Genomic DNA, 25074 nt, shown 5'->3' with positions numbered 1-25074 from the left:
TATCGTGTGTATCCCTTTACCTGTTCCCAGCACTCAGAGCTTAGTGTCTATTCAACATCTTACTGGTCTAACCAGGTCAATAAAAAGGGAGACATTCAGATTGAAAAGAAAAAATATTTATAGATCATGCCTCTTTAGCCCAAGGAAATTACTGATAGATCTAATAAATTTAGGAAGGTTGCAGGATAGAACATCAATATCTAAAAACCAATTCTTATTAGTGATCCTAAAAGTTATAAAAGATAGGTGAATGTTCTGTAAGTAACCCACTCTCAAAAAAATCCATGGGGAAGTATATTTTTAATAATTGATGTAAAACGTGTCTTTTTTTAACTTTTTCATAAATTTATGACATTGGCAAGAATCTGAATAGATGGACATTCATATTTACTGTAGTGAGTACCAAAGCCTTTAAAAAAAAAAACAGATTGTAGTTGTTTGGGACTGTTACCTTGCATAACGCTGACCCAGATCAATCCCCAGCAACCTATATGCACCCCAGGTTTCAGCAGGAGTGATACTTGAGCACAGACCTAGGAGTGACCAGGAGTAATCCCTGAGCACCACTAAGTTTGGCCCAGAAATCAAAATAAGGGTGTGTGTGAGAGAGAAGGGGGGGAGGGAGGGAGAGAGAGGGAGAGGAAGAGAGAAGAGAGAGAGAGAGAGAGAGAGAGAGAGAGAGAGAGAGAGAGAGAGAGAGAGAGAGAGAGAGAACATTAATGACTCATCATAGTGGGGTCCTATGCAACAAATTTAAATGGGTGAATTATTTGGGCCAGGGATGTGACTCAGTGATAAATCACTTGCCTTGCATATGTAAAGCCCCGGATTTATTTCTTGGCATGGCATGGTTTCATAAGTACCATCCAAAAACCCCAGAGACAACCAAAAGTGACCTCCAAAAAATTCAGTAGAGTTCATTCTGAGTTCCAACACAGAAGATCTGTAATAAACTTTGTATTGGAAATCCACTTGTAGAGTAGCACACAACATTTGATGAGGTTTAAAGTAGAAGGCAACCAATCTCATGGGGGGAATATATAGATAGATACATAAATATACACACGCATATGCACACGCACACGTTCACATGCACATAAGGTTCAACCTTTAACAAACATGTTAATAATCCCTTATACGAGGACTTAATGGCTACAGGATGAAATACAACAATCCTCACACACTTTCCTCTAAGGAAACTTTATTGAACCATTTTTAGTGGATTATTCACAACAAGCAATACAAAATTAATTGTTTGGGTTCTGCTTTGGGGATTTGGGGTGGAACCATTCAAAATGTGTTGGGAAGGTGCATTGGTGGTGGGATTGGTGTTCGAATATTAAATGTAATGAGTTATTGTAAACAACTTTATAAAATAAAATAATAAAGTAAAATAACAAAAGAAATCTAGTTGTATGACAGAGACCTTAGTCATGTTTTCTTAAAAAAAATGAAATATACCCACATGCCTTTCTAAATGCCTGAGTAGAATCAGGATTCAGGCACTAGGGATTAGGTGGAAAGGGGGCTGGACTCAAGATTATGATTATTATATATTTTTTAAAACTTCATAGTATAGGCAACAAAAATGACATTTTCTTTCCATATGCTTTTATAGTCCTTAAATCACTTATATGTTTTCCCTATCTTTTGGCACTATTTTTTAACCAAATACAGAAAGCTATGAAATGACTTGAATACCTTTTATTATTTTCTCTTAGGTGAATAGTGTTTGTTTAGAAGAAGTTACTCATGAAGAAGCAGTAACTGCCTTAAAGAACACATCTGATTTTGTTTATTTAAAAGTGGCAAAACCTACAAGTATGTATATGAATGATGGGTACGCACCACCTGATATCACCAACTGTGAGTCTTCTTTTGTATTCTTTCCTTAGGGCTAGGGACGTGGATATAGCTCGAGGTTAAGGGGCCTGCCCCAATGTTCAGTTCCTGGCACTGTATACTTGTGCAGCAATTGATTTGCCAGCTCTGCCAAAACCCTTGTCATATCTAATCCTTATGTTAGTCATCTAGGATCTTCCTGTTTAATCTGACTTTGGTCACTGATCATTTTAGTGCTGATTCACCGAACAACCTGACTTGTGTTTTCCTTCATCTCTTTCTTATTATACCACCCTCCATCTATTCCAGCTCAAATACTGTTTTCAAGATAAAGCCTTTTATCTTAGTATAGTTCACTACCATTTCTAAAAAAATTTTTGAAATGATTCTACATTGCTCAGCTCATTTAATCCTGTTCTAACCATTCGTTCTGATTCTTTTAATCATTTGGCATTATCACTTGGTTGTTCCTCATGTCTCCTCTAGTCTTTTTTGGGCTTTTTGTTGTTATTTCATTTTAGTGGTCTGCCACGCTGTTCACTTCCTTGCTTATCATAACTCTACTTCTCTTGCCCATGTCCTTCATTGGCAGGACACTAACTCTGCAGGACTCAGCTGCTTGTCATTTTTCATTCCTGTTCCCGAAAAAACGTGAATAAAGAAAACACAAAATGGCTTGTGAGGACCATAAATCTCAGCTGGGACCATAGCCATAACCAGAATATAGATAATACTAAAAATAAGACTCAGAGGAGTAAAAGTGGGTCTATTGCTTAAAAACACAATTAGATCAGCAAAAATCGTAGTTTCTCTTGTGAGAATAAAATGCTTATGCAGGTGTACTGGAGACATAGCACAGTGGGTAGGGAGTTTAACTTGCACTTAGCCAAACCAGGTTCAATCCCCAGCATTCCATATGGTCCCCTGAGCACCGCCAGGAGTAATTCCTGAGTGCAGAGCCAGGAATAACACGTGAGCGTCTCTGGGTTAGCCGTAAAAATAATAAATAAAATGCTTCAGAATTAGGGGGCAGAGAGATACTACAATGGCAAGACTCTTTTGCCTTGTGTGTGACCAACCCAGATTCCGTCCCTGGGACCCCAAATGCCAGCAGGAGTGATCCATGAGCACAGAGCCAGGAGTAAGTCCTGAGCACAGCCAGATGTGACCCTAAGACCAAAAAATTAATCAGATGCCTATGCTTTCATGTTATGTACTTTCTCTCAATTTAAGTTCTCGGCTAAAAGGTTATATTAAATTTCTATGATCTCTTCCCACTTCTACTTTACTCTTCCTCTGACTTCTCATATGAGACCTTGGAAGTCTTTGGTCATTACTCTTATTATCTGAGGACAATAAATTAGGCTCCCTTTTTTTGCATTTCTGTGGGGATCTTTTTACATAGAATTTGAGCTATAAGAAATAGCAGTTTTTTATCCGATACTTCTTTGTGGCTGTCATCTCTTTGATAGGAACTGTAAAAACTTTTGGCTTTCACTGTTCATAATTAGATTCAAGCATATGTATTTTTCAAAAATAATAATACGCAAAACAAATTTCAAGGAATAAAAGGTTCATGTACATTATATATTTTAGTCTTTTCTATGATTATCTTTTAAATAACCTTTCTTGGATTTCATTGTGCAGACAAGTTAGTACAAAACATTTTCTAGTTCTTTTTTCTCAAAAAAAGAAAACATTTGAGCAAAATGTTTGCTTTACTGATTTGAATAATACTTTTTTTTTGGCATTGGGCCACAGCCAGCAGTTCTCAGGACTTGTTCCTGGCTCTGTGCTCAGGGGTCACTGCTGGCAGTCCTTGGGAGCCTCTGTAGGGTGCAGGGGATCTGACACAGGTGGCCTGCATGGAGGTCAAGCTTTGTAGTCACAGTACTATCTCTCTGGTCCTTGAATAATTTTTTCTTTTTTGGCATCACACCCAGAGATGCTCAGAGGGGTTTACTCCTGGCTCTCCGCTCAGGAATTAATCCTGGTGGTGCTGGGAGCCCTTATGGGATGCCAGGGATTGAACCCGGTCAGCCACATGCCAGGCAAATGCCCTACCCGCTGTACTATCTCTCAGTTCCTTGAATAATTTTTTTTAATGTGGACACTTGAGCCTGTATTGTTTTTTCCTGATAAGTAAATATTTTTATAAATTCTGTCATATAAATAAGTATCAATTATATGCTAACCTCAAATTGTTTCACTAACAGTTTCAAGTGCTTTTCCCTTTTCTTTTGAAGCTGCTTCTCAGCACGTTGATAACCATGTTAGCCCATCTTCCTACTTGGGCCAGACACCAGCGTCACCGACCAGGTACTCGCCTGTTTCCAAAGCAATGCTTGGAGATGATGAAATTACAAGGTAAGGAGCTGAACATGCGTCCTTTTCTGCACAAAGTCATCTACTTGGGGGATTACTGTTAACTGGAAAGTGGACTTATTCCTGAGTGGGTTCTTGAGTCGTTTGTGCAAGGTTGGCAGAAAAATCTTCAGGTGCTTATGGTGTGTTGGTTATTTATTTAACCGTTTAAGAACGTAGTTCTGGATCCCCCATGTTTGGTGTCCAAACCTCAGGCTGGTTCCTCACAGTTCCTCACTGGCTCCATGCCGCCTTCCACATAGGCCATCCCTGCTGCTGCTCTCCTACTGGTCTGTCTCTGCAGGCCCGTTTCACCTTGGCACCATCAATATATGAGGGGTTAGCTGCCACCACATCCTTACCAGCACTTGCTTTTTCTCTTGTTTCATTTTACAGCTTGTTCTAAGAGGCATATCTTGTGATTCTCATGCATTCCCCTAGTGACTGATTCTGTTGATCATTTTTTCATGTGCCTTTGATATCTGGGAATTAGAATATACATTACAGCATTTTAGCAGGGTAATTTTTAATTATAAATGTTGAAGCATAATAGGAAACCTAAACCATGAGTCTATATCTAACAAGGAAATAAAACATCACCAATGTAATAAATTCTATCTTGTACCTCTGATTCTATTCCTGTTTCTCCTACACTGTTGCAAGTTAATTGCTTTCCTGAATTTTTAATTTATTATATCTTTTATTATATCTTTTATTATATCCTTTTGTTTTATGTGTTTGTATATATACTGTGTCCTATACAAAATGTTGTTTGCATCTTTTGATAAGAAAATATAATTTCATTAACCCTATCAGTAATGCTGAAGCGATAGCACAGTGGTAGTGTTCGCCTTTCACGCGGCCGACCATGTTGGATTCCTCTCCTCTAGGAGAGCCCAGCAAGCTACCAAGAGTATTGCGCCCGCACGGCAGAGCCTGGCAAGCTACCTGTGGCATATTGGATATGCCAAAAATAGTAACAATAAGCCTCACAATGAGAGACGTTACTGGTGCCCGCTCGAACAAATCGATGAGCAACAGGATGACAGTGACAGTAACCCTATCAGTGAATTAAGAAGACGAAGGAATAATAAACATTTCTGCATGATTTAAAAAAAATAGTTTAAATTATGAGCTCATAAATATCTAGGATTAATTTGAATTACGTAGAAGGATCTCTAAGATGTTTTGTCGGGGGCAGAAGATCAGTGCTCAAGGTTCACTTCTGATTCTGTGCTGAGGGATCACTCCTGGTAGATTTAGGGGGCCACATGCATTGCTAGGGATCCAACTGAGATCTAGCCTTACTGCTGTATTATCTCTCCAGCTCTAAAATAAGTTTTTAAAATATTTGTCTGGGCCTGAGGATGTGGCTCAAATGGGAGAGAGCTTTTTGGGTCACACCTGGCAATGCACAGGGGTTACTCCTGGCTCTGCACTCAGGAATTACTCCTGGCGGTGCTCAGGGGACCATATGGGATGCTGTAAATCGAACCCGGGTCGGCCATGTGCAAGGCAAACACCCTACCTGCTGTGCTATTGCTCCAGCCCCAACTTAGATTTTTTATAGAAAACTTGGGGTTCAATCCCCAATATATACAAGATCACCCAGCACTGCCACATTTTGGGTGCGATAGGGAACAGTTCACTTTATTAACACTTTGTTACCAATAGCTTTCAATAGTATTTTATTAAAATAAGATTACATTTTAAAAATATTTACCCAGTAAGCACATTTTTATCTAAAATAACATTAATGTATTTTATATCTAAAATAAGTTTCTTGGACTTTTGTGGATTTACCAGAAGGTGTGAGTGAAATGGTTTCACACAGCTGTGTCTATCTGCAGCAACTATGAAGCACATTATTAGTAGCAAAATATATTTTGATTTCAGAGATGATAATGGAGGTCTTCAAAGCAGGGGCATCTTAAAATGGAGGAAGAACAGAGAGAAAATTTAAAGATACTTCATATGAGAAGTATGGAGCTGGCTCGTCCAGCGCTGGTGCGGCAGCCCTACTTCATGGTGCCCTTATGCCTCATGTGTCCAAACCAGTGTAGGATTTTACCATCCATTCTTTTTTGTGAGCATTATTTTGGTTGAGAAGGGAGCAAACATGGATTGTGTGTAAGGATAAAATGAACTTTGTCAAACTATTAGGGTTCTGACTCGTGGTGGTGGTTGGCAGGTGATGGCAGTCAGGTTTCCCTTCCTTTCTCGGTTTCCACAATCCTGCCCTAATTTCACCCTAGCAAAGGAAGAGGGAAGTGCAGGGCCTGGCTTGGGTTCGTCATGATTTATCCCTTTGGGGACAGAAAAGGGCCTATCTTTTAAGGCTGAGGATATCTGCTCTTTTACAATACCTAAGAAGTAGTGGCAGTGACTGCCGCATTGACGATAAAGTACATAGGACATCAGGGTTTCATTAGTAGATATATTTTATTAAAGTGATAATTGCATTATGTGTAATGTTGAATAGACAACTATTTTTTTAAATTTTACATTGTTCGCTGATTTTTTGGCTTTGTTTCTTTTTATAGTTTGGTATTGTAAGTTATGCTTAAGGAATTCTCACCAACTTTTATGTAAAAATTTTAAAGTATCTTTTGTTTGTTTTTTAAAAAATTCTAGGGAACCTAGAAAAGTTGTTCTCCATCGTGGCTCAACAGGCCTAGGTTTCAACATTGTAGGAGGCGAAGATGGGGAAGGAATATTTATTTCCTTTATCTTGGCTGGAGGACCTGCTGATCTTAGTGGTGAACTCAGAAAAGGAGATCGGATTATATCGGTAGGCTTTGTTAATCAAATTATTATTGTAACTATGATCTATTATTAAGTTTCATTTTTCATATTCTAAAGTTATGAGTAATGTGATTATCTTCATGCCATTTAGAACAAAGGTATAAAATTTTAGTGTTATCATAAGTGTTGGTTTGTATGATATATTTTCTTTTCACAGTATAATGTCTTTAAAGGGTCATTGCTTTTTTTTTTTCTTTTTGGGTCATATCCATCTATGCTCAGGGGTTCCTCCTGGCTCTGCACCCAGGAATTATTCCTGGCAATGCTTGGGGTATGAATATGAATACATGGGATGCCGAGGATCGAACCCAGGTCAGCCGCATACAAGGCAAACGCCCTACCTGCTGTACTATTGCTCCAGCCCCACAAATGCGTATTTTCTATTTGTAATTTATTCTGTTGTCTGCTTGATCTATCATTTAAAAGACTTATCTTTAATCGCCAGAGGCTGTGGGATGTTAGTGTGTACTTTGGTTTATTATTTTGTGTGCCAGGGGTTGAGTCCAGACAGTCTGGCTCACTTCAACGTATTAAACTCGTGACAGAACTAAGAATTCAGAAAGAGCTAAGTAATCTTCTTCCAGATAGCAAGTCCCTTCATAGACTCATAGATACTCAGACATGATCCTTCCTTTGTAGAGTGATGGGAGGAAGAGAAGGAATAGACAGTAATCGAGGGAAAGTAATGAGAACAGACATTGTGAAACAATAGAGAAAAAAATGAGAGAAAATTTCTCTACTGACTTTGTAATATTTTTGGGTGCATCCTCACAATAACAAGTAGAAATCATCGAAGTTTGCTTCTACACTCATAGAAGAAACAGTGTGGCCCCAGGCGCCACCGCCGGGGACACCAACACTGACCTGCTGTCCTGGGGGATGGAATAGACTGGACGCTGGCCCCCACTTGGGCTGAAAAGGAATGAAATCATAATGTCATCATCCTTTCACTTTGTACTCTAGTGACCATATACTTTTCTTCAGCCTGTGTGCCAGACCCCACAATACATTACAAATATTTTAAATCTAAAATATGCTTTGGGGGCTTTCTAAGCTGGTATGGGGGTAAAAATGCTTACCTTGGACCAGCTGTCCCTAGTTCATCCCCGAGGCCTGGTCAGGTATGGCCCAAAAGCCAAAAGGTAAATAAATGCCTGTTACTTTCATCCATGGGCCAGAGCGATAGCACAGCGGGTAGGGCGTTTGCCTTGCACACAGCTGATCTGGGTTCAATTCCTCCGGCCCCTCAGAGAGCCTAGCAAGCTACCCATGGTGTATTCAATATGCCAAAAACAGTAACAACAAATCTCACAATGGAGAGAGAGAGAGAGAGAGATTGATCTCTGTCACAATGGAGACATTACTGGTGCCTGCTCAAGCAAATTGATGAGCAATGGGATGACAGTGACAGTGATACAGTGATACTTTCATCCATGTACCTTTATGTCAGTCTTAATTCCTTTCTTGTACACTTCTTTAACCAGAGCAATTTCTTGGAAGTTTATCTGTGAAAAATTTTTTTAACTACTGACTAGAATATCTTTATTTCAACTTCCTTTCTGGTGAATGATTTCACTGGTTTAAAAAACATGCTAGTTAAAAAGTAATACCAAATATGGGAAAAATCCACTTATATTAATATGTGCATTAGCTTAATTTTCCAATTAAAGTGCAGAAATTTGGGAAAAGATTTACAACTTAGTAGTAAAGCATAATTGAGGTCCTGGATTTAATCCCAAACATACACACACACACACACACACGCACACGCACACGCACACACACCTTTCAAAGAAAAATACTTAGAAGTTTTTACTTAATTCAGAAAAAGAAGAATCTGGTTTATTTTTATTATAGCACAGCGCGTAGGGCATTTTCCTTTCACGCGGCCGACCCGGGCTCAGTTCCTCCGTCCCTCTCGAAGAGCCCAGCAAGCTACCCTGAGTGTACCCTGCCCGCATGGCGGAGCCTGGCAAGATCCCCGTGGTGTATTCAATATGCCCCAAACAGGAACAATAACAGGTCTCATCCCCTTGACCCTGAAAGAGCCTCCAGTCATTGGGAAAGACGAGTAGGAAAGGCTGCTAAAATCTCAGAGCTGGGATAAATGGAGACGTTACTGGGACCCGCTCAAGTAATTCCATGAACAGTGGGATGACAGTGATGATGACAGTGATTTAAGGCTTGAGAAATCATGAAAGAGCTGGAACACATGCTTTGCATTCAAGAAGTCCCAGCTTCTGGTAACTGCATGCTTCCCCCCAAGGAGCTTCCACCTGGAGCAGTGTGTCATCACTGGGCTGAGTATTGCAGGAGTAGCCGAGGCTTCTCAAACACCATTGAGGAGACCCTACAAAGTAAAATTCAATATATGATGTTTGTTTTGTTTCGTTTGGGGGCCACACCCAGTTGTGCTCAGGGAACCAAATGGGGTGTTGGGGATCAAGCCCATGTGCCATGTGCAGAGCAGGCGCCCTATCAATTCTGCAGTCATTGCAAATCCTAATATTGGTTACTTAAATATAAATATAAGTTTAAAAATGGGAGTACACTGTATAAATGTAAAAAAATGATACTACTATATTCATAGAGACAAAATCTACTTCAACACAAATATTATGACTGATAAATTCATTATGATAAGTTGCATGAAGGCAATCTTACAGAGAGGAAGGGTGCATATTTTGCATACGTGGGTCCTGGATTCAATCCCTGAGTATCCTGAGGGGACCCTTGCGGTCCCAAATACTGCCCAGGTGCCTTTTGTTGTCCCTAGCACAATAGGACCTGAGTGTTTCACATATTTGAACCCTGGAACTAATTGTCCAGCCTGATTGGATATTGCCTGGAGTGGCCTCTGGACCCCTGACAGTGGGAAACTCCACTGTCTTAGCCAGGAAGCTTTCCAGTTTGTGTGTATCCCTGGGAAAGAATTTGTGAAAACCATGAAGCCGAGCAATCTTACGAGCTTTTCTTAGGAAAGTAGAAGTACAGAATTACCTGTTTTAGTTCATTGCAGTGCAGAAGGTGTCAGACCAGAACAGAGAGTAGATCAGGGTCCTCAACCTAAGGACAAAAGGTGACTCCGTAACGGATTCTGGCCTGGGACAAATGTAGCAAATATTTTCCCCACCCTGGAATAGTGGGACAGTAGTAAGTGGAATATCCCATACACCTAGGAGAACTTCTTTGAACTAACCATGACTGTGGATCAGGCCAAACTCGTTGAGGAGGAAAAAAAGAGAGCTGACATCTCACTGGAGAAGGAGTAGGAGTTCTGTCTAACCAATCCAGAGAACAGTGTGAGGTGCTGCAGGGACTAGCCTGGAGTCCAGAATGTTATGTAATAGGAAGACGTCAAAGGAAGAACAGATGGAAAGAATTAGTACTTAGCCACCAACCAGACATAATCTAGCAGTGAAAGAGAGGAAAGGCTTTTGGAGTCGGAGTCATAGTACAGTGGGTAGGGCATTTTCCTTGCACGCTGCCTACGTGGATTCAACCCCTAGCATCACATAAGGTTCCCTGAGCACTGCCAGATGTGGCCTAAAAACAAGAGACAGAGATGAGAGAGATGTGTCTGGACAGTATTCCATAGCCTAAATGTGACATGGAATTAACCTGGACAGGTGTCAGTGACCATGAAGAGTAGGAGCTATGTTTCACCCCCTGGAAAGTAAAAATGGAAGCCGCCTTCTCAGGAAGATTCTCCTTGGCACCAAAAAGTGCTTGGGAAGGACAGATAGATGGATACAAAGAAAGAGAGTAGAAAGGTTTCTCAGAAAAAGATAAAAGATGAAGTAGGACTCTATTAGCCTCATGTTCTGGTACAGTGTATGAAGATCAGAAGATTAGCAGCCACCAGTAGAGCCAGATGCCGTAGACCATCCGTCCTGCCTGAGAGAGAGGAACAGCCATTCCGTCTGTCTTTAGAGCTGCTATACTTCCCGGCTGGCTTGCCACAGATAGGTTGCTAGCAGATCTGCCTGGCTTCAGGTGCTTGCCGTTTGAGGAGCCTGCAGACAGCATTGTACCAGCTCACAACATGTTTTCAGTGCACATCAGTATGTCTCTGTGGGCTGCTGCTGGCGGCGGCTGCAGCAGAGTAATCACTTTGTATTCCCCCAACAATAGAAACCACCATAATGACAACAGCTCCCCCAGCTGCAGCCCCTCAGCCAGCACCAGTACCAGAGCTGCATGTATGGCCATGTCCCCGTACTATGCTGTTTCTGTTATCCGCTTGGTCCTGCCCTGTGGTAATGAGGGTTTGTGGACTCAAACAAACAATTGGGTCGTAAATGTGTGGCGAACTAATTGGAGATCTAAATTAAATTATCTGGTCCGTCCATCCTCACTTCCTGCCTGTAACATCACCACTCCCAAAGATAAATCAGTATGTATATACCTAATAATTATTTTAAAACGAAGCCAAGTTGACAGTAAAGTGGCAAATTTATAATTACAATTGGGAATTTAGGTACGCTTTTCTGTGTAATAGAGAAATAAAGAAAATATAGAACATTCTTTTTTTTTTTATCACTTCTCTCAAGAATGTTGTTTCTTCTCATTATTTACTAAAAGTTGACTTGAGTCATGGAATGGAACTTGACAAAAAAAGTAGTAAAAGGAAAGAATTTTAGTGAGTTTGGATTAGACAAAGATTTGGTAAATAAAACTATGACTAGGGGCTGGAGCAATAGCACAGCGGGTAGGGCATTTTCGTTGCACGCGGCCGACCCGGGTTCGATTCCCAGCATCCCATATGGTCCCCTGAGCACCGCCAGGAGTAATTCCTGAGTGCAAAGCCAGGAGGTAACCCCTGTGCAATGCCGGGTGTGACCCAAAAAAAGAAAAAAGAAAAAACATGACTAAATCACTTTGATGGTGAAAGGAAAGTCTTTTTAATAAATGATGTTAATACATATAAATGTCATAAAAACACTTCAGCAATAATGTTCATAGCAATTTTATTAATGCTACAGATCTAAAAGTTACTGAAAAGCCCATTAGCACTAAAATAGCTAGTTAGTGTTCATCACATATGCAGTATGATGTTACTCAACAGTAAAAAAAGAACAGGCTCCTGAAACTCAAAGCCCATGAGTGATGGCTGGAGAGATGGCTCAGCCGACCAAGTGCATACTCTGAATGCAGAAGTTCAGGTCCAGCCCTATAATGATGAGCAAAACAGAAGCATAACAAAGATACGTGTTATAGTTCCGGTTATATGATAATGATCACGCAACACTGGTTTGTATTTAAAGAAGTCAAATGTAATTGCTGGAGAACAGAAAGACTATAAAGAGACTACATGAAAATGCCTGGGTTGGTTGAAAAGGTATATCTCTTGTCTGGACTATGTTTTTATGGCTGTGTGTATGTAAATATACTTCCCATGAACTGTTCAAATTTGTACAGTTTATTGCTGATAAATGATAGGGTAATTTAAATTTTTACATAAGTTTCACAAGGGTAAATTAGTGACATGGCAAGGAATGAATTTTTTCAAATAAATGTTGGATGAATTGGCTAGTTATTTAGGGAAATAAAATTAGCTTAGAGCCTTCACGCCTTGTATCAAAATAAATTTTCAGTTCACTTGGAGTTAAGTGTGAAAAACTGAAAGCAAAAATAGATGTATTTGAATTGTTCATGTGGAGATCACTTTATATGGGTCACTGACTTATTGCTAGAATGTTAGATTGACCAGTACAAACTGGTTACTCGTAAATTTTCTACTTCTAGTTTCCCATGTCTAGGAACCCTTTTAATTACCTTAAAATTTAAGGTTTAATATCTCCTTAAGATTTAAAACAATAAATAAATAAATAAATAAATAAAGATTTAAAACCTTAGATCTCAACACAGTTAGATGCAGCCCTTTATTTGGTTCTATGCATCAGCCTAAAAATGTGTGACTTACTAAGCATCTTGCAGAAAATACCCTGAAGCAGAAGGGGAAAACCTTAAAAGCCAAAAGAGAAGGTTTTCAAAGCTACACAGGATTCAAATAAAATATGTAGAACAGACTTAAACACTTAAAGGTAAAATTTAGCTATTTTCAGTCTTTAATTTTTGTATTAGAGTCGTCTGAAGGAGTTGTTAAAAGACAGGTTCCTGACCCCAAAGTTGTGATGCAGTATGACTTGGTCAGAATTTGAATGACCAAATGTCCTCAACTGGGGATATGATTCAAGTATTCAAGCTCATGCTTTCGTGTGTAAACCCAGTTCAGTCCCAGTAACTGCATGCCTTAGCCTGTCACCACTGAGTAAGTCCCTGATGCCACTCCTTCCCCGCTAGAGGAACTCCCAGGTATCTTCCTCTGTCACCACCCGCTTCCCCTCCCTGAAGAAAAAGGAAAAGAAAATTTGTTTCTCTGATAAAGTTTCCATGAGATAGTGATGTTGTTACTCCTAAAGCAAATTTTGTAAACCACTAAAGACATCTGATAACTGATGTTTTTAATGATAACTCACAGTATTAAGAATACAAGCAAATTTAGAGGAGAAACAAGGAATAAATAATAGATTTTTATTAAGTTTGTTCTATAAAATATTTAATGTTTTTATTTAAATATAAAACATTCCCTTTGTCTTACTTTTGTGGGAGAGAGGTCTTTTACGTTTGCACAGCACGATACATTTATTTTGTATTGCAAATGAAGTCTTGTTACATCCAGAGATTCCGAGCATAATAGAGAACATAGTTTATGTGCACTGAAAATTTAAAATCGTGAATCAAATGTGACTCAAAAGACTGCAGCAAAAACTGTCTCCCATAAAAGCATGAGAAAAGCATCAAGTGCTTACCAGAATAAATACTGTAAGTGCTCTGAAAACTGATGAAGACTAATGAAGTAATTGTAAAAGTGTCTATTACTTATTTAAAAAAAAAATAACTTGCTTCTCAAAAAAAATGGGTTTGTGAAAATTTGATTTGGTTAAGCCTCATTCCTACAGCTCTACATTGCCTTGAAAAACACCCCGCATGCACATAAAACCCAGTAGCTTGCAGCAGCAGTGGAGGTAGCAAAGAGGTAGAACTTTCTATCTCTTTTCCAGAGAACTATTATAATTTAATCTATCTTACGGTTCTTGAGCACCTTGTATGTATGTGATTCAGAGCTCTGCCAGTGCAAACACCTCCCTGGGGGTAATTGTTAAAAGAATTACAGCTGCATTATGGTTGCCTGAGACGGTGAAACACAGATGGATGCAAACAGACAAATTAGTTGGCTGCAGTCGTTTTCAGCACCCAGTTCAGCAATTTTCTGCTGGTTTGTGAAAACATTACTTTTAGTGAAAAATGTTTAACTGTACAGTTTTTATTTTATGTATATATAAAATTAATATACAAGATACTATTATGTTTTTTATTTCTCGGAGCCAGTAAAATATTTCTATTTTCACCAATTAGCAGGTGTACAGGGTTGAAAACCAGGTCTGCTGATCAGAAAAATCTTAAAAGTAGAGGCTGACAAATGAGATCTCCATCAGTTCTTAGAAAAACTCTGACTTATTTTTTGGAATCTGAGATGTCCAGAGCTGTGTGTTGCAGGCTCATGAAAGATTACATATCAGCCTTTAACAATTAAGGAGAATGAATCAGTAATCAAAACTTCCCACTCTGGAAAAAACCCACAACCAAATGGCGTCACCGATGCAGTGTACCAAACATTGAAGTGAGAATCGGCAGTGATCACTCGGTCTCCCAAAAATATGAGAGATGTGATAAATGCTTCCTAAGTCATTCTGTTTAGGCAGTGTTATCAAACCAGACAGTACCACAGGAGAACTATAAACCAATATGCCTCATGAATATTGATAGAACATCCTCAGCTAAATATAAACCTGGATCTAACAACTTAGTGTACGCTCTAACCAAGTGGAATTTACCCAGGGAATGCATGGTTGATTCAGCTTTGGAAAACCAATCAAAGTATAGCACCTTATTAATAAGTGACATAAATAAATAAAGAATAAATGACATAAACCACATCACCATTTCAGTAGACGTAGAGGAAAAGAGGATTTTTTGAAAAACCAGTGCCTTTCGGGGACTATGAAAAGTGAAAGCTGACCTTGTGCTAAATGCTGAAACACCAGTAACACAAGAATGTCTCCATTCTTGCCACATTTCTCTATTTATTTAAAACTATACTTGGTTTTCTGACCAGGGCAATTAGGAAAAAAACTGTAAAGATTAAGATTTAGGAATTATTCCTTTGCAGACCATCTACTATCTCACTTATTGAAGATGTACAAATAACAAATCCAAGAGTCAGAAAGCACGCTAAGGGCAGGGAATGGCAGATCACATGCCTTGCCATGCGTGAAGCCAGCACTAAAGAAAAAAAGATTAGTAGTTGCCACATAGTGAGGAACCTCTTGGGGGTGATGAAAATATTTTGGAATTAGATCATAATGATGGTTATTTATCATTGTGAATATGCCATAAAAATATTATTTGCTTTCAAAATCTGAATGTGCTGGTATGTAAATTTTCTTTGCATTTTTTAAGATATCTCCATTTTTTTAAGAGTGGGCATAAAAACACAAAAAGTGACCCTCGGACTTTTTGCATAAATACAAATATGTCTCTCAGTCCAAGGATTTCTTCTAAAATATATTTATGTAACTTCCAATAACAAGTTAAATAATATTCAGCAAAGTTTATTTTATCTCTAGTCTTAGTAACATTTCTCATTTTGAATTTTGTATGTGTTGTCACAAGACCTTTATTGTAGCCAAGACTTTGGTGCTCAGGAATAATGTATTAAAAATTATACCTACCTGAATAATAATCTATGAGCATTTATTTTCCTTTACATATCTTCCCTAATTTGTTCTCCTGGGAATCAGGAGACTTTTTCTTTAGGCCCAGAATAGAACTATAAATTGTAATGAGTTTTAGTCACATATAGATGCAGATAATCACTAATAAGTATATCATGTTGCATTTGCCTAAATTAAAGTTTTGGGACTTGGTTTTCATTAGAGAATTATGTGTGTATTTTAAGTTAGTTACATAATGATATCCCTTATAGATAATTTGAAGCATCACATCTTTATACGGGGAAAGTGTTCTTATGTAAATTTTATGATCCCAAGAATTTCTGGGCTCATAGTCAAATTTTCCAAAATTGGTATGTGATTTTAACAGGTTTTAGATTAGATGTCGACAAAACCAACTTTTAAATAAAAATTGCATGATGGTTCTTCTTCCTTGCCAAAAATATTCAATGAAGGTCCCAAATATATTCTGTTCATTGCTGGTTGTTACTGGGGAAGGGGAAAAAAATAAAACCTTGAATATTTAAATTTTGTTGCATCCAAGTGCAGTACTGCCTACTGCCAATGAATGTCCTATTAAGTTTGTCTCCGAACGGAAATCTTAATTCCCTAAGGTATTACATCTGTGTGTGTGTGTGTGTGTGTGTGTGTGTGTGTGTGTGTGTGTGTGTGTGTGTGTGTGTGTGTGTGTGCGCGCGCGCGCGCGCGCACGCGCGCACATGAGTGCAGGAAAGAGATTCTGGTCTGGCAATCTTTCAGAGCAAGTTTCCTGTCCTTCTGAAGTAGAGATAGGCCCTTTATTTCAAATAATATTGCCTTATTCATGTAATAACATTTACTGTTTTTAAATGTTCCTGCTCTTTGGAGCCAGAGAGATAGTACAGGGAGTAAGTTGTTTTTTTTTTTTTTAATTTATTTATTTTTAATTAGAGAATCACCGTGAGGGTACAGTTACAGATTTATACACTTTTGTGCTTATATTTCCCTCATACAAAGTTCGGGAACCCATCCCTTCACCAGTGCCCATTCTCCACCACCCGTAAACCCAGTGTCCCTCCCACCCTCCCCAATCCCATCTCCCCCCCACCCCACCCTGCCACTGTGGCAAGGCATTCCCTTCTGTTTTCTCTCTCTAATTAGCTGTTGTGGTTTGCAATAAAGGTGTTGAGTGGCCGCTGTGCTCAGTCTCTAGCCCTCATTCAGCCCGCAACTCTCTTCCCCCACATGGCCTTCGACTACAATGTAGTTGGTGATCGCTTCTCTGAGTTGACCTTTCCCCGGAACGTGAGGCCAGCCTCGAAGCCATGGAGTCAACCTCCTGGTACTTATTTCTACAGTTCTTGGGTGTTAGTCTCCCACTCTGTTATTCTATATACCATAGATGAGTGCAATCTTTCTATGTCTGTCTCTCTCTTTCTGACTCATTTCACTCAGCATGAAACTTTTCATGCCCATCCACTTAACTACAAAATCCTTGACTTCCTTTTTTCTAACAGCTGCATAGTATTCCATTGTATAGATGTACCAAAGTTTCCTCAACCAGTCATCCGTTCTGGGGCATTCGGGTTTTTTCCAGATTCTGGCTATTGTAAACAGTGCTGCGATGAACATACATGTGCAGATGTTGTTTCGATTGTACTTTTTTGCCTCTCTGGGATATATTCCCAGCAGTGGTATTGCTGGGTCAAATGGGAATTCAATATCTAATTTTTTGAGAGTCGTCCAAATTGTTTTCCAGAAGGGCTGAACCAGTCGGCATTCCCACCAGCAGTGAAGAAGGGTCCCTTTCTCCCCACATCCTCTCCAACAGCGGTTGCTTTTGTTCTTTTGGATGTGTGCTAGTCCAGGGAGTAAGATTTTGGCTTGCATGTCGCCAACCCCAAACTACCACCAGGTGTGCCGACACCACCACCCCTACCACGCATGCAAGGACACGCACACATATTAAAAAAAAAAACGTAAGCCCTTGAAATCCAAGCTGATTTATTTTTTTAGGCATCAGGATTTACAGCACTGTTTTAAAAGGGTTTCATGCATACAGTGTCCTCTAACACCACACCCTCTTCCGGAGTGTCCCCTGAGTGTCCTATACTCACACCCACCCCCATCCCCCCTGCCATGGTAATCTCAGTTCTACAGTACTCAGATTCTGTTGCCTTTGGCCATTTGTTATTCCCTGCTGTGTTTCTTTATATCTCACATGTAAGAGAGATCATTCTTTTTCTGTCCCTCTCCTCTTACTACACTCAGCGTGACACTCTAACATGATTCTAAACTTCACTTATCCACATAGAAGCAAATTGCATGACTTCATCTTTTCTTATAGCCAAGTACTATTCCATTGTGTATCCGTGCCATAGTTTCTTTATCTAGTCATCTATTCTTGGATGCTTGAGTTGTTTACAGATTTTGGCTCTTGTGATGGTGCTTTAATGAACATAGAGCACAAATGCCTCTTCCAAATACTTTTTCAGGTTCTTAGAGTAGATGCCACAAAAAGAAGTAGAATTGTGGATCATATGGAAGCTCTGTTTTTAGTTCTTTGAGAAGTTTCCATATTGTTTTCCCAAAGGGTTTAACCAGTTGGCATTCCCAGCAACAATGGATGAGGGTACTTTTCCCCCTAGATCCACACCAACATTGGTTTTTGTTTTTTCATTTACGTGCCAATCTCACTGGTGTAAATTGATAATCTCAGTGATATGTCAACATAGTGTTGTTTGATTTGCATTTCTCTGGTAATAAGAGATGCCTGGTATTTTTTCATATTCCTATTTGCCATCTTTATGTATACTTTAAGGAAGAATCATCTCTTCTCCCCGTATTGTAATGAGGTTGGTTGTTTTTTTCTTGTTAAGCTTTACAAGTGCTTGATATATTTGGATATTAACCTTTTGTCAGATTACTATCTCAATATTTGTGAGGAAATATTTTCTCCCAGTTTGTGGACTGTCTTTTAATTATTTGACAGCGCATCTTAAACTGATGTAGTCCCATTTGTTTATCTTTGTACAAGCTAAATTTATGCTTTCCTTAAAGTGTAATTTTTTTAAATAATATTAATCATTATTTATTTGCCTTCATGCTTTTAAATGAATGCTTTACTTTCTACCAAAAGAATGGAACTTTTGGTGTGGGAAGAGAGGAGAGACTTGGAACTGAGATGAGCCCTAAGAATGAACTATGGAGAGAGCTGAAAGGCGCTGCAGCAAAATCATTTCCCTCCCTGTACTCGAGTTACTAGTGAAACGTACAAAATGACTAAAGCTGTTGATTTTTCAGGGTGTCAAATTAAGATACATTTCTCAAAAGATTGATAGACATGCTTCTGGAAAACCCAGGGATTTTAAATGTTTCGGTTGCTCATTTGACATTAAACAAAGTGTTTTTAGTGATTGCGTTAGTTGATAGAATTTTGTTTTGCTGTAGAATATACTTTTAGTATGTCAGAATGAGAAAATATTTTAGTGATAACATCATGACCACTAATTCACTCTGTGCTATTGAAAGATTATGGTTTCTAATTGGTGTGATGATTTCCGTTCAGACTGAAGTATTTGTTTGATTTTCAGGTAAACAGTGTTGACCTCAGAACTGCCAGCCATGAGCAGGCAGCAGCCGCTCTGAAAAATGCCGGCCAGGCTGTCACAATTGTTGCACAGTATCGACCTGAAGGTAATGAAATCCTCCTCTTTATGGTTTGCTTCAGTTTTTAGAGTTCTTCCTGGTAAAACTGTTTAACTTTCCAAGCTAACTAACTTTTTGTTGTTGTTAGTCTCATGTTTATTTAGTCTGAACTACTTCACTATGCATATCAAGTGTTTTTATAGAACGTAGTACCTTGTATCTTATAATCTAAATAGTTGGCCTTTATTTAGATTAGTTTTCATGTATTTTTAATTCTGTCCTCTAACCAAGCATAGCTTTCTGCATACATTTTGCCAACTTCATGGGCCAAAAGTATAAGAACTCTATGTAAAAGTAATATTGTCAAATAAATTTGTAATTAAATCATCCCTTTTTTTCTTAACCTTTGAACTTACTATATTTGTAAATATCAAGGCTTAAGGTGGTTGTATAACCTTTGTGTGTATGTGTGTGTAATTGATAAGTAGTAATTGCTGTTTAAAATAAAAAGGAAAGAATATAAATTTGAGATTTACTGCTTTTAAATAGTGAAATAACATGAACCTGCCCTTATAACATTCCTAGGGGAGGAAGGTGGTAATGGAAAATTTGAGATCATGCCATATTAAACATATATAAGACTCCAGTGTGCACTGGTATATCCACTTCTCCAATAAAATCTCAGTGGGATTTTTATGTCTCAAACACCCAAAAGAATATGTAGCATACTGATTAGTTCATAAACAACAAAGTAAAGGACAGGATGCGTTCAGAAAAAGCCAAGTAAAACATTCCATCATTTGTCAGCTGTACATTTTATTACTACTTTCTTAGAGTGGAATTTGTTTTTATAACAGAGCCTAATATTTTTTAGCTGATCAAGTTGCAAGTGGAGCATTGCTTGCTATTATATAATATGTATAAGTCTTATAAACTTTAGCCTTTTCCATTGATAACTGAGTGAGGATTAAATTCATTCCTATACTGGGTAAATTATAAATAAGTTGACCAAACAAGCAGGAACTAACTTTAAAAATCAGTATGCCAGTTTATTGATTTTGTAAAGAACTAAAACAGTCCCCAAAGTGGGACTATGTGCGCTTTCGTCTTCTGGACAACACTTTCTTATACTATAGGTATATATGTTTTGCCAATTTATAACCGCTGAATGTTATGATGAATAAAAAGCTACTCATTTTTATGCCTCTATAATGAATCTAGACTGTTGGGCATGTTGTGGATAAGTAAGTATCTGTTCCTTTACCTCCTCCAGAAAACACAAAAGCAGCAGGGAAAATAAAACATAGACAGTTCCATGTCACAGTGAACAAAAGTAAGAAGATATAAACTGTTTGGACAAGACTTAAGGGTACAACTGCTTAAACCACAAAAATATGGCAGGCACCACATGGAACGTTTGGAGGAGTAAAAGTATATAATGTTAAGTGTGCACAGAGTACAGCAGAAAAATGAACTACGAAAGATCTTTTTAGATATAAAAAGCATTAACCCTTATTTGTGGCAAGCCTAGAGCAGCCTTCAATCACCCTTACTGTAATTTAGTTTAGTGGAGTGAGAAAGTGTGGATCAGAGAACTAGTACAGAAGATTAAAAATCTTACATCCAGATTCATCCCTGGCACCATCTTATGTATCTCTGAGCACTGCCAGAGGAGCCTGCTTGTAAAGCATACACTCCAGTCCTTTGCTCTATCTCCCCAGCACCATTTTTAAATGTCTTCAGTCTTTCTTATAAGTTTTTCCTTCAGTTAATCGTAATAATCAAAAAGCAAACTTGGGGCTGGAGCGATAGCACAGCGGGTAGGGCGTTTGCCTTGCACGCAGCCAACCCAGGTTTGAATCCCAGTATCCCATATGGTCCCCTGAGCACCGCCAGGGGAGATTTCCTGAGTGCAGAGCCAGGAGTAACCCCTGTGCATTGCTGGGTGTGACCCAAAAAGCAAAAAAAAAAAGCAAACTTGATGACTAGGATAATAAAGAAAACCTAAACAGTAATAATTGCTTCCTCTTAAATGGTATATAGCCTTATAAACAAGCTATTTGCTTTTACTGTAAGATTAGTTTCATAAAGAAACTTATGTGCTTAGCCTAGTTATATCTGTAAAAGAATTGGTTATAAAAAATCATATATAATCATATAATTATATTTTAAAGAAATTCTTAAGGTGGGGCTAGAGCAATAGCACAGCAGGTAGGGTGTTTGCCTTGCACGCGGCCAACCCAGGTTCGATTCCCAGCATCCCGTATGGCCCCCTGAGCACCGCCAGGGGTAATTCCTGAGTGCAGAGCCAGGAGTAACTCATGTGCATCACCGGCTGTGACCCCCCCCCCAAAAAAAAAAGCCAAGACATTCTTAAGGTCATTAAAGACATTTTTCCATTTTATTGTTTCTGTACATTTCATATGAGAGAGAGAGAGAGAGAGAGAGAGAGAGAGAGAGAGAGAGTGTGTGTGTGTGTGTGTGTGTGTGTGTGTGTGTGTGTGTGTGTGTGTGTGTGTGTGGAGCCACTCCTAGCAAGTGCTCAAAAGTCCATGTGGTGTCAGGAATCAAACTTAGGCCTCCTGAGTGCTAAGTTGGTACTTTAGCTCATTATCTTTATAACACAAAATCCTGATTTTTGTTTTGTGGGCACAACCGGCTGTGCGTAAGGCTTACTTCTGTCACTGTACTCCTAGGATGGCTCAGGGAACCATAAGTGGCGCCAGGGATCAAACCCAGGTCTGCCACGTGCAAGGCCAGTGCCCTACCCACTGTAGTATCTCTCTGCCCCTAATTTAATCTTTGAGGTTATAGTTAGCAGTGTTGCAACATAAGATTAGTATTGCTATTTGTTATTTGTAATTGTGTTTCTTTTAGTTGATTAAATGTGATCTAAACTTTGAAATAGTATATGACAAAATTCATGGCACATTCATGGCACAAAGTTACCAAGTTTTGAAGTTTCATTATTAGATAAGATCTCATATAGACTGCTCTTAAGAGTCCAGTCATATTTAATTAATTATAATCAGTTTTATCTTTGATTTACTAATCTTACAATAAAAATATAAGTTTGTTTCTTGTTTTCCATCAGAATATAGTCGTTTTGAAGCCAAAATACATGATCTACGGGAGCAAATGATGAATAGTAGCATTAGTTCAGGATCAGGATCTCTTCGAACTAACCAGAAGCGATCACTCTATGTCAGGTAAATTATTTTTCCTTCTAATTTTGGTGATCCCTAATTATTTCTACTTGCTAATTGTTTGGTTTTGTTCGGGGACCATACACGATGATACTTGGAGTTCTTTCTGGCCCTGCTCAGGAGACCATATGTAGTGCCAAGTGTTGAACTTGAGCTCCTTGCATGCAAAGCTTGCACATAGGCTGTTGAGCTCTCTGTCTCTGTCTCGTTCTGTTGGGGGTGGGTGTTTTCGGCCACCTGGTAATCTCAACAGGTACTCGTGGTTCTGTGCTTGGGGAGTTGCACCTAGCAGTGCTCAGTGCTTGGCAGGGGTGGGGAGGGTGGGAGGCCAAGTAGTGCCAAAAACTGACCAGCCCCATTTAAGGCAGACATCCACTCTGTGCTATCACTCTGGTTCATTAGTGAGGTTCTATGCACCTTATTTACTTACTTACTTGGTTTTTGGTTTGGGGCCCCACCCAGCAGTGCTGGGGCCCACTTCCACCTCTTTGCTCCAGGGTCTCCTTTGGGACCATGTGGTGCTAAGGATGGGACCCAGATCTGCACACAAAACATGCCTTGCATGTGCTCAGCCCGTTGAGTTGTTTCTCTGGCCCCTGCAAATTCTTCCAGATTTTTCACTGTGACTTTGACCACAGAAAAACATATTGCCAACCAAGGAAACGTTACTGTTTGTTAAGACTGATTTCCTGATTGTCTTTCAAGAGTTAGAGTAATTATCTTAATTTTATTAATGAATAAATGATGGGTGAGTTTAATGGTATTATAAAGACAGAATCACTATTGGTTCAAAAGATTTTAAGTTTTCATTTTACTGAAGATTCACAAAATTTCAACACGTACTCTTTTTTTGAGTGGTTTCACACCTGACAATGCTGGCAGCTACTAGGTCTGTTGCTAGGAACAAGGTTGCTCTTGGGACCATCGGGTGCCAGGGATCAAAAGACGGCGCTCCTGCATGTAAAGCCGGTTCTCCAGCCCTATATCTCTTCAGCATTCAATATGTATTTTTTAAACACTTGGGAGAAGACATGTTACTTTTCTATAACATAATCATGGCAACATAAATCTAATATTAAATAGTTATGAACTAGTATCCTAGCCTTTTTATAGCAACACTTTCGTGGAACATTGTTGCACTTTTTTTTTTAACTTTATTATGCTTTTATGTTTATTTTGTTTTGGAGGCCACATCCATTGTCATCTTCGCTTTTTCATTAATTTTCTTTCTCAAAGAAGTAATACTTTAAAAAATTAAATATTATCAAAAGATTAAGAAAAACATGTCTCATGACATTAGACCCCAAGTTCATTCTCTTGACATTCTCTTCCATCATTTTCATAGCAAACTCCTTGCCTTTACATGCAGATTTCAAAATAATAAGAACATATATGCTGAGGTTTTAGTTTATCAACTATGAACATTGTGGACATATTGCCACAATAGTGAATGAGAACTTTCTCTTTTCATACCAAACCTCCTCTTTCTTCCCTTGTCAGACATAGCCATAAAATGTGAAGGTAGTCCTTCCTCATTGCTCAGCTGGGATATTTATCTATGCCTCCTTTCTTTGGCTACCTTGCATTTTTCTTGATCTTAATTAACTTTTTCTTTTGTTTTATTTTCCCTGTACTTACTCTCTTCCTTTGTTTTCCAGTTGCCTCTTCCTAGACTTTTTTCATTCGATCAAACAAATATGGTTATCAGTATGGTTTTTTTCCATCTCTCTTTTCCAATCTGGGACTCCTTGTCCTCTTGTCTTACTGGATATTTTTGTGTGTGTGGGATTTTTTGGGGGTTTGGGGTTTTGGTTTTTTTTTTTTTTTTTTTAAGTATGTTTGATTTTAATGAGTTTCCAGGTGAAGAGAAAACACCTACCTGGAGTCCTAGTGCAGCATATAGGGCACTTGCCTTGCACATAGCTGGCCCAGAGTGGATCCCAAATACCCAATGTGGTTCCCCAAGCCTACCAGGAGCACCATGAGTGAGCCCTGACTGACCACTGCCAGATGTGGCCATCAATAAATAAATAAATAAATGGAAATAGGCACATGTAATCAGTTTGCCCTGGTTAACCAGAAATCTCATAGTCCAAATGTCTAGGAAAAAATAAATCAAGGCTACAAAAACTAGATACTACTAGTGTGATACTTCTTCATATAGTTATGAAATAAACAAAATCTTACATAATTACACATACATGAGATCAACCAAACCCAAAATAAGGGTGAAGGTCAAGAAAGTAATGGACATTGTGTTTAAAATGGTGGTGTCTGTCTTGTTTAACTCCTGATCTGAGGAAGGAAGGCCAGGGGAGGAAATAACAGGCAAGCCTGAGTTCCTGGAAAAGCTTTTTTATATCCTCTTGAATTGATTAGGGATTAATAATGTTGATTAAAATCTGGTCAAGAACTGACATGGGGCCTGGAGG

General features: G+C 38.8%; 1 protein-coding gene across 25 annotated transcripts in view; it reads left to right on the top strand.

Moving 5' to 3' along the window:
* DLG1 (discs large MAGUK scaffold protein 1) overlaps window positions 1-25074 on the top strand; it is a 185107-nt gene that overhangs the window by 122463 nt on the left and 37570 nt on the right. For all 25 annotated transcript variants that reach the window (XM_055124442.1, XM_055124457.1, XM_055124456.1 and 22 more), the window contains 5 exons: window positions 1722-1866; window positions 4089-4209; window positions 6841-6997; window positions 19382-19484; window positions 22531-22645. In XM_055124442.1, the coding sequence (XP_054980417.1) occupies window positions 1722-1866; window positions 4089-4209; window positions 6841-6997; window positions 19382-19484; window positions 22531-22645 (641 nt within the window). The remainder of the gene's footprint in view (window positions 1-1721; window positions 1867-4088; window positions 4210-6840; window positions 6998-19381; window positions 19485-22530; window positions 22646-25074) is intronic.

The sequence above is a fragment of the Sorex araneus genome, chromosome 2, assembly GCF_027595985.1.
Source record: "Sorex araneus isolate mSorAra2 chromosome 2, mSorAra2.pri, whole genome shotgun sequence".
NCBI lineage: Eukaryota > Metazoa > Chordata > Mammalia > Eulipotyphla > Soricidae > Sorex > Sorex araneus.
The sequence above is the reverse complement of the archived record's forward strand: the minus strand, read 5'-3'. Positions and strand labels throughout refer to the sequence as shown.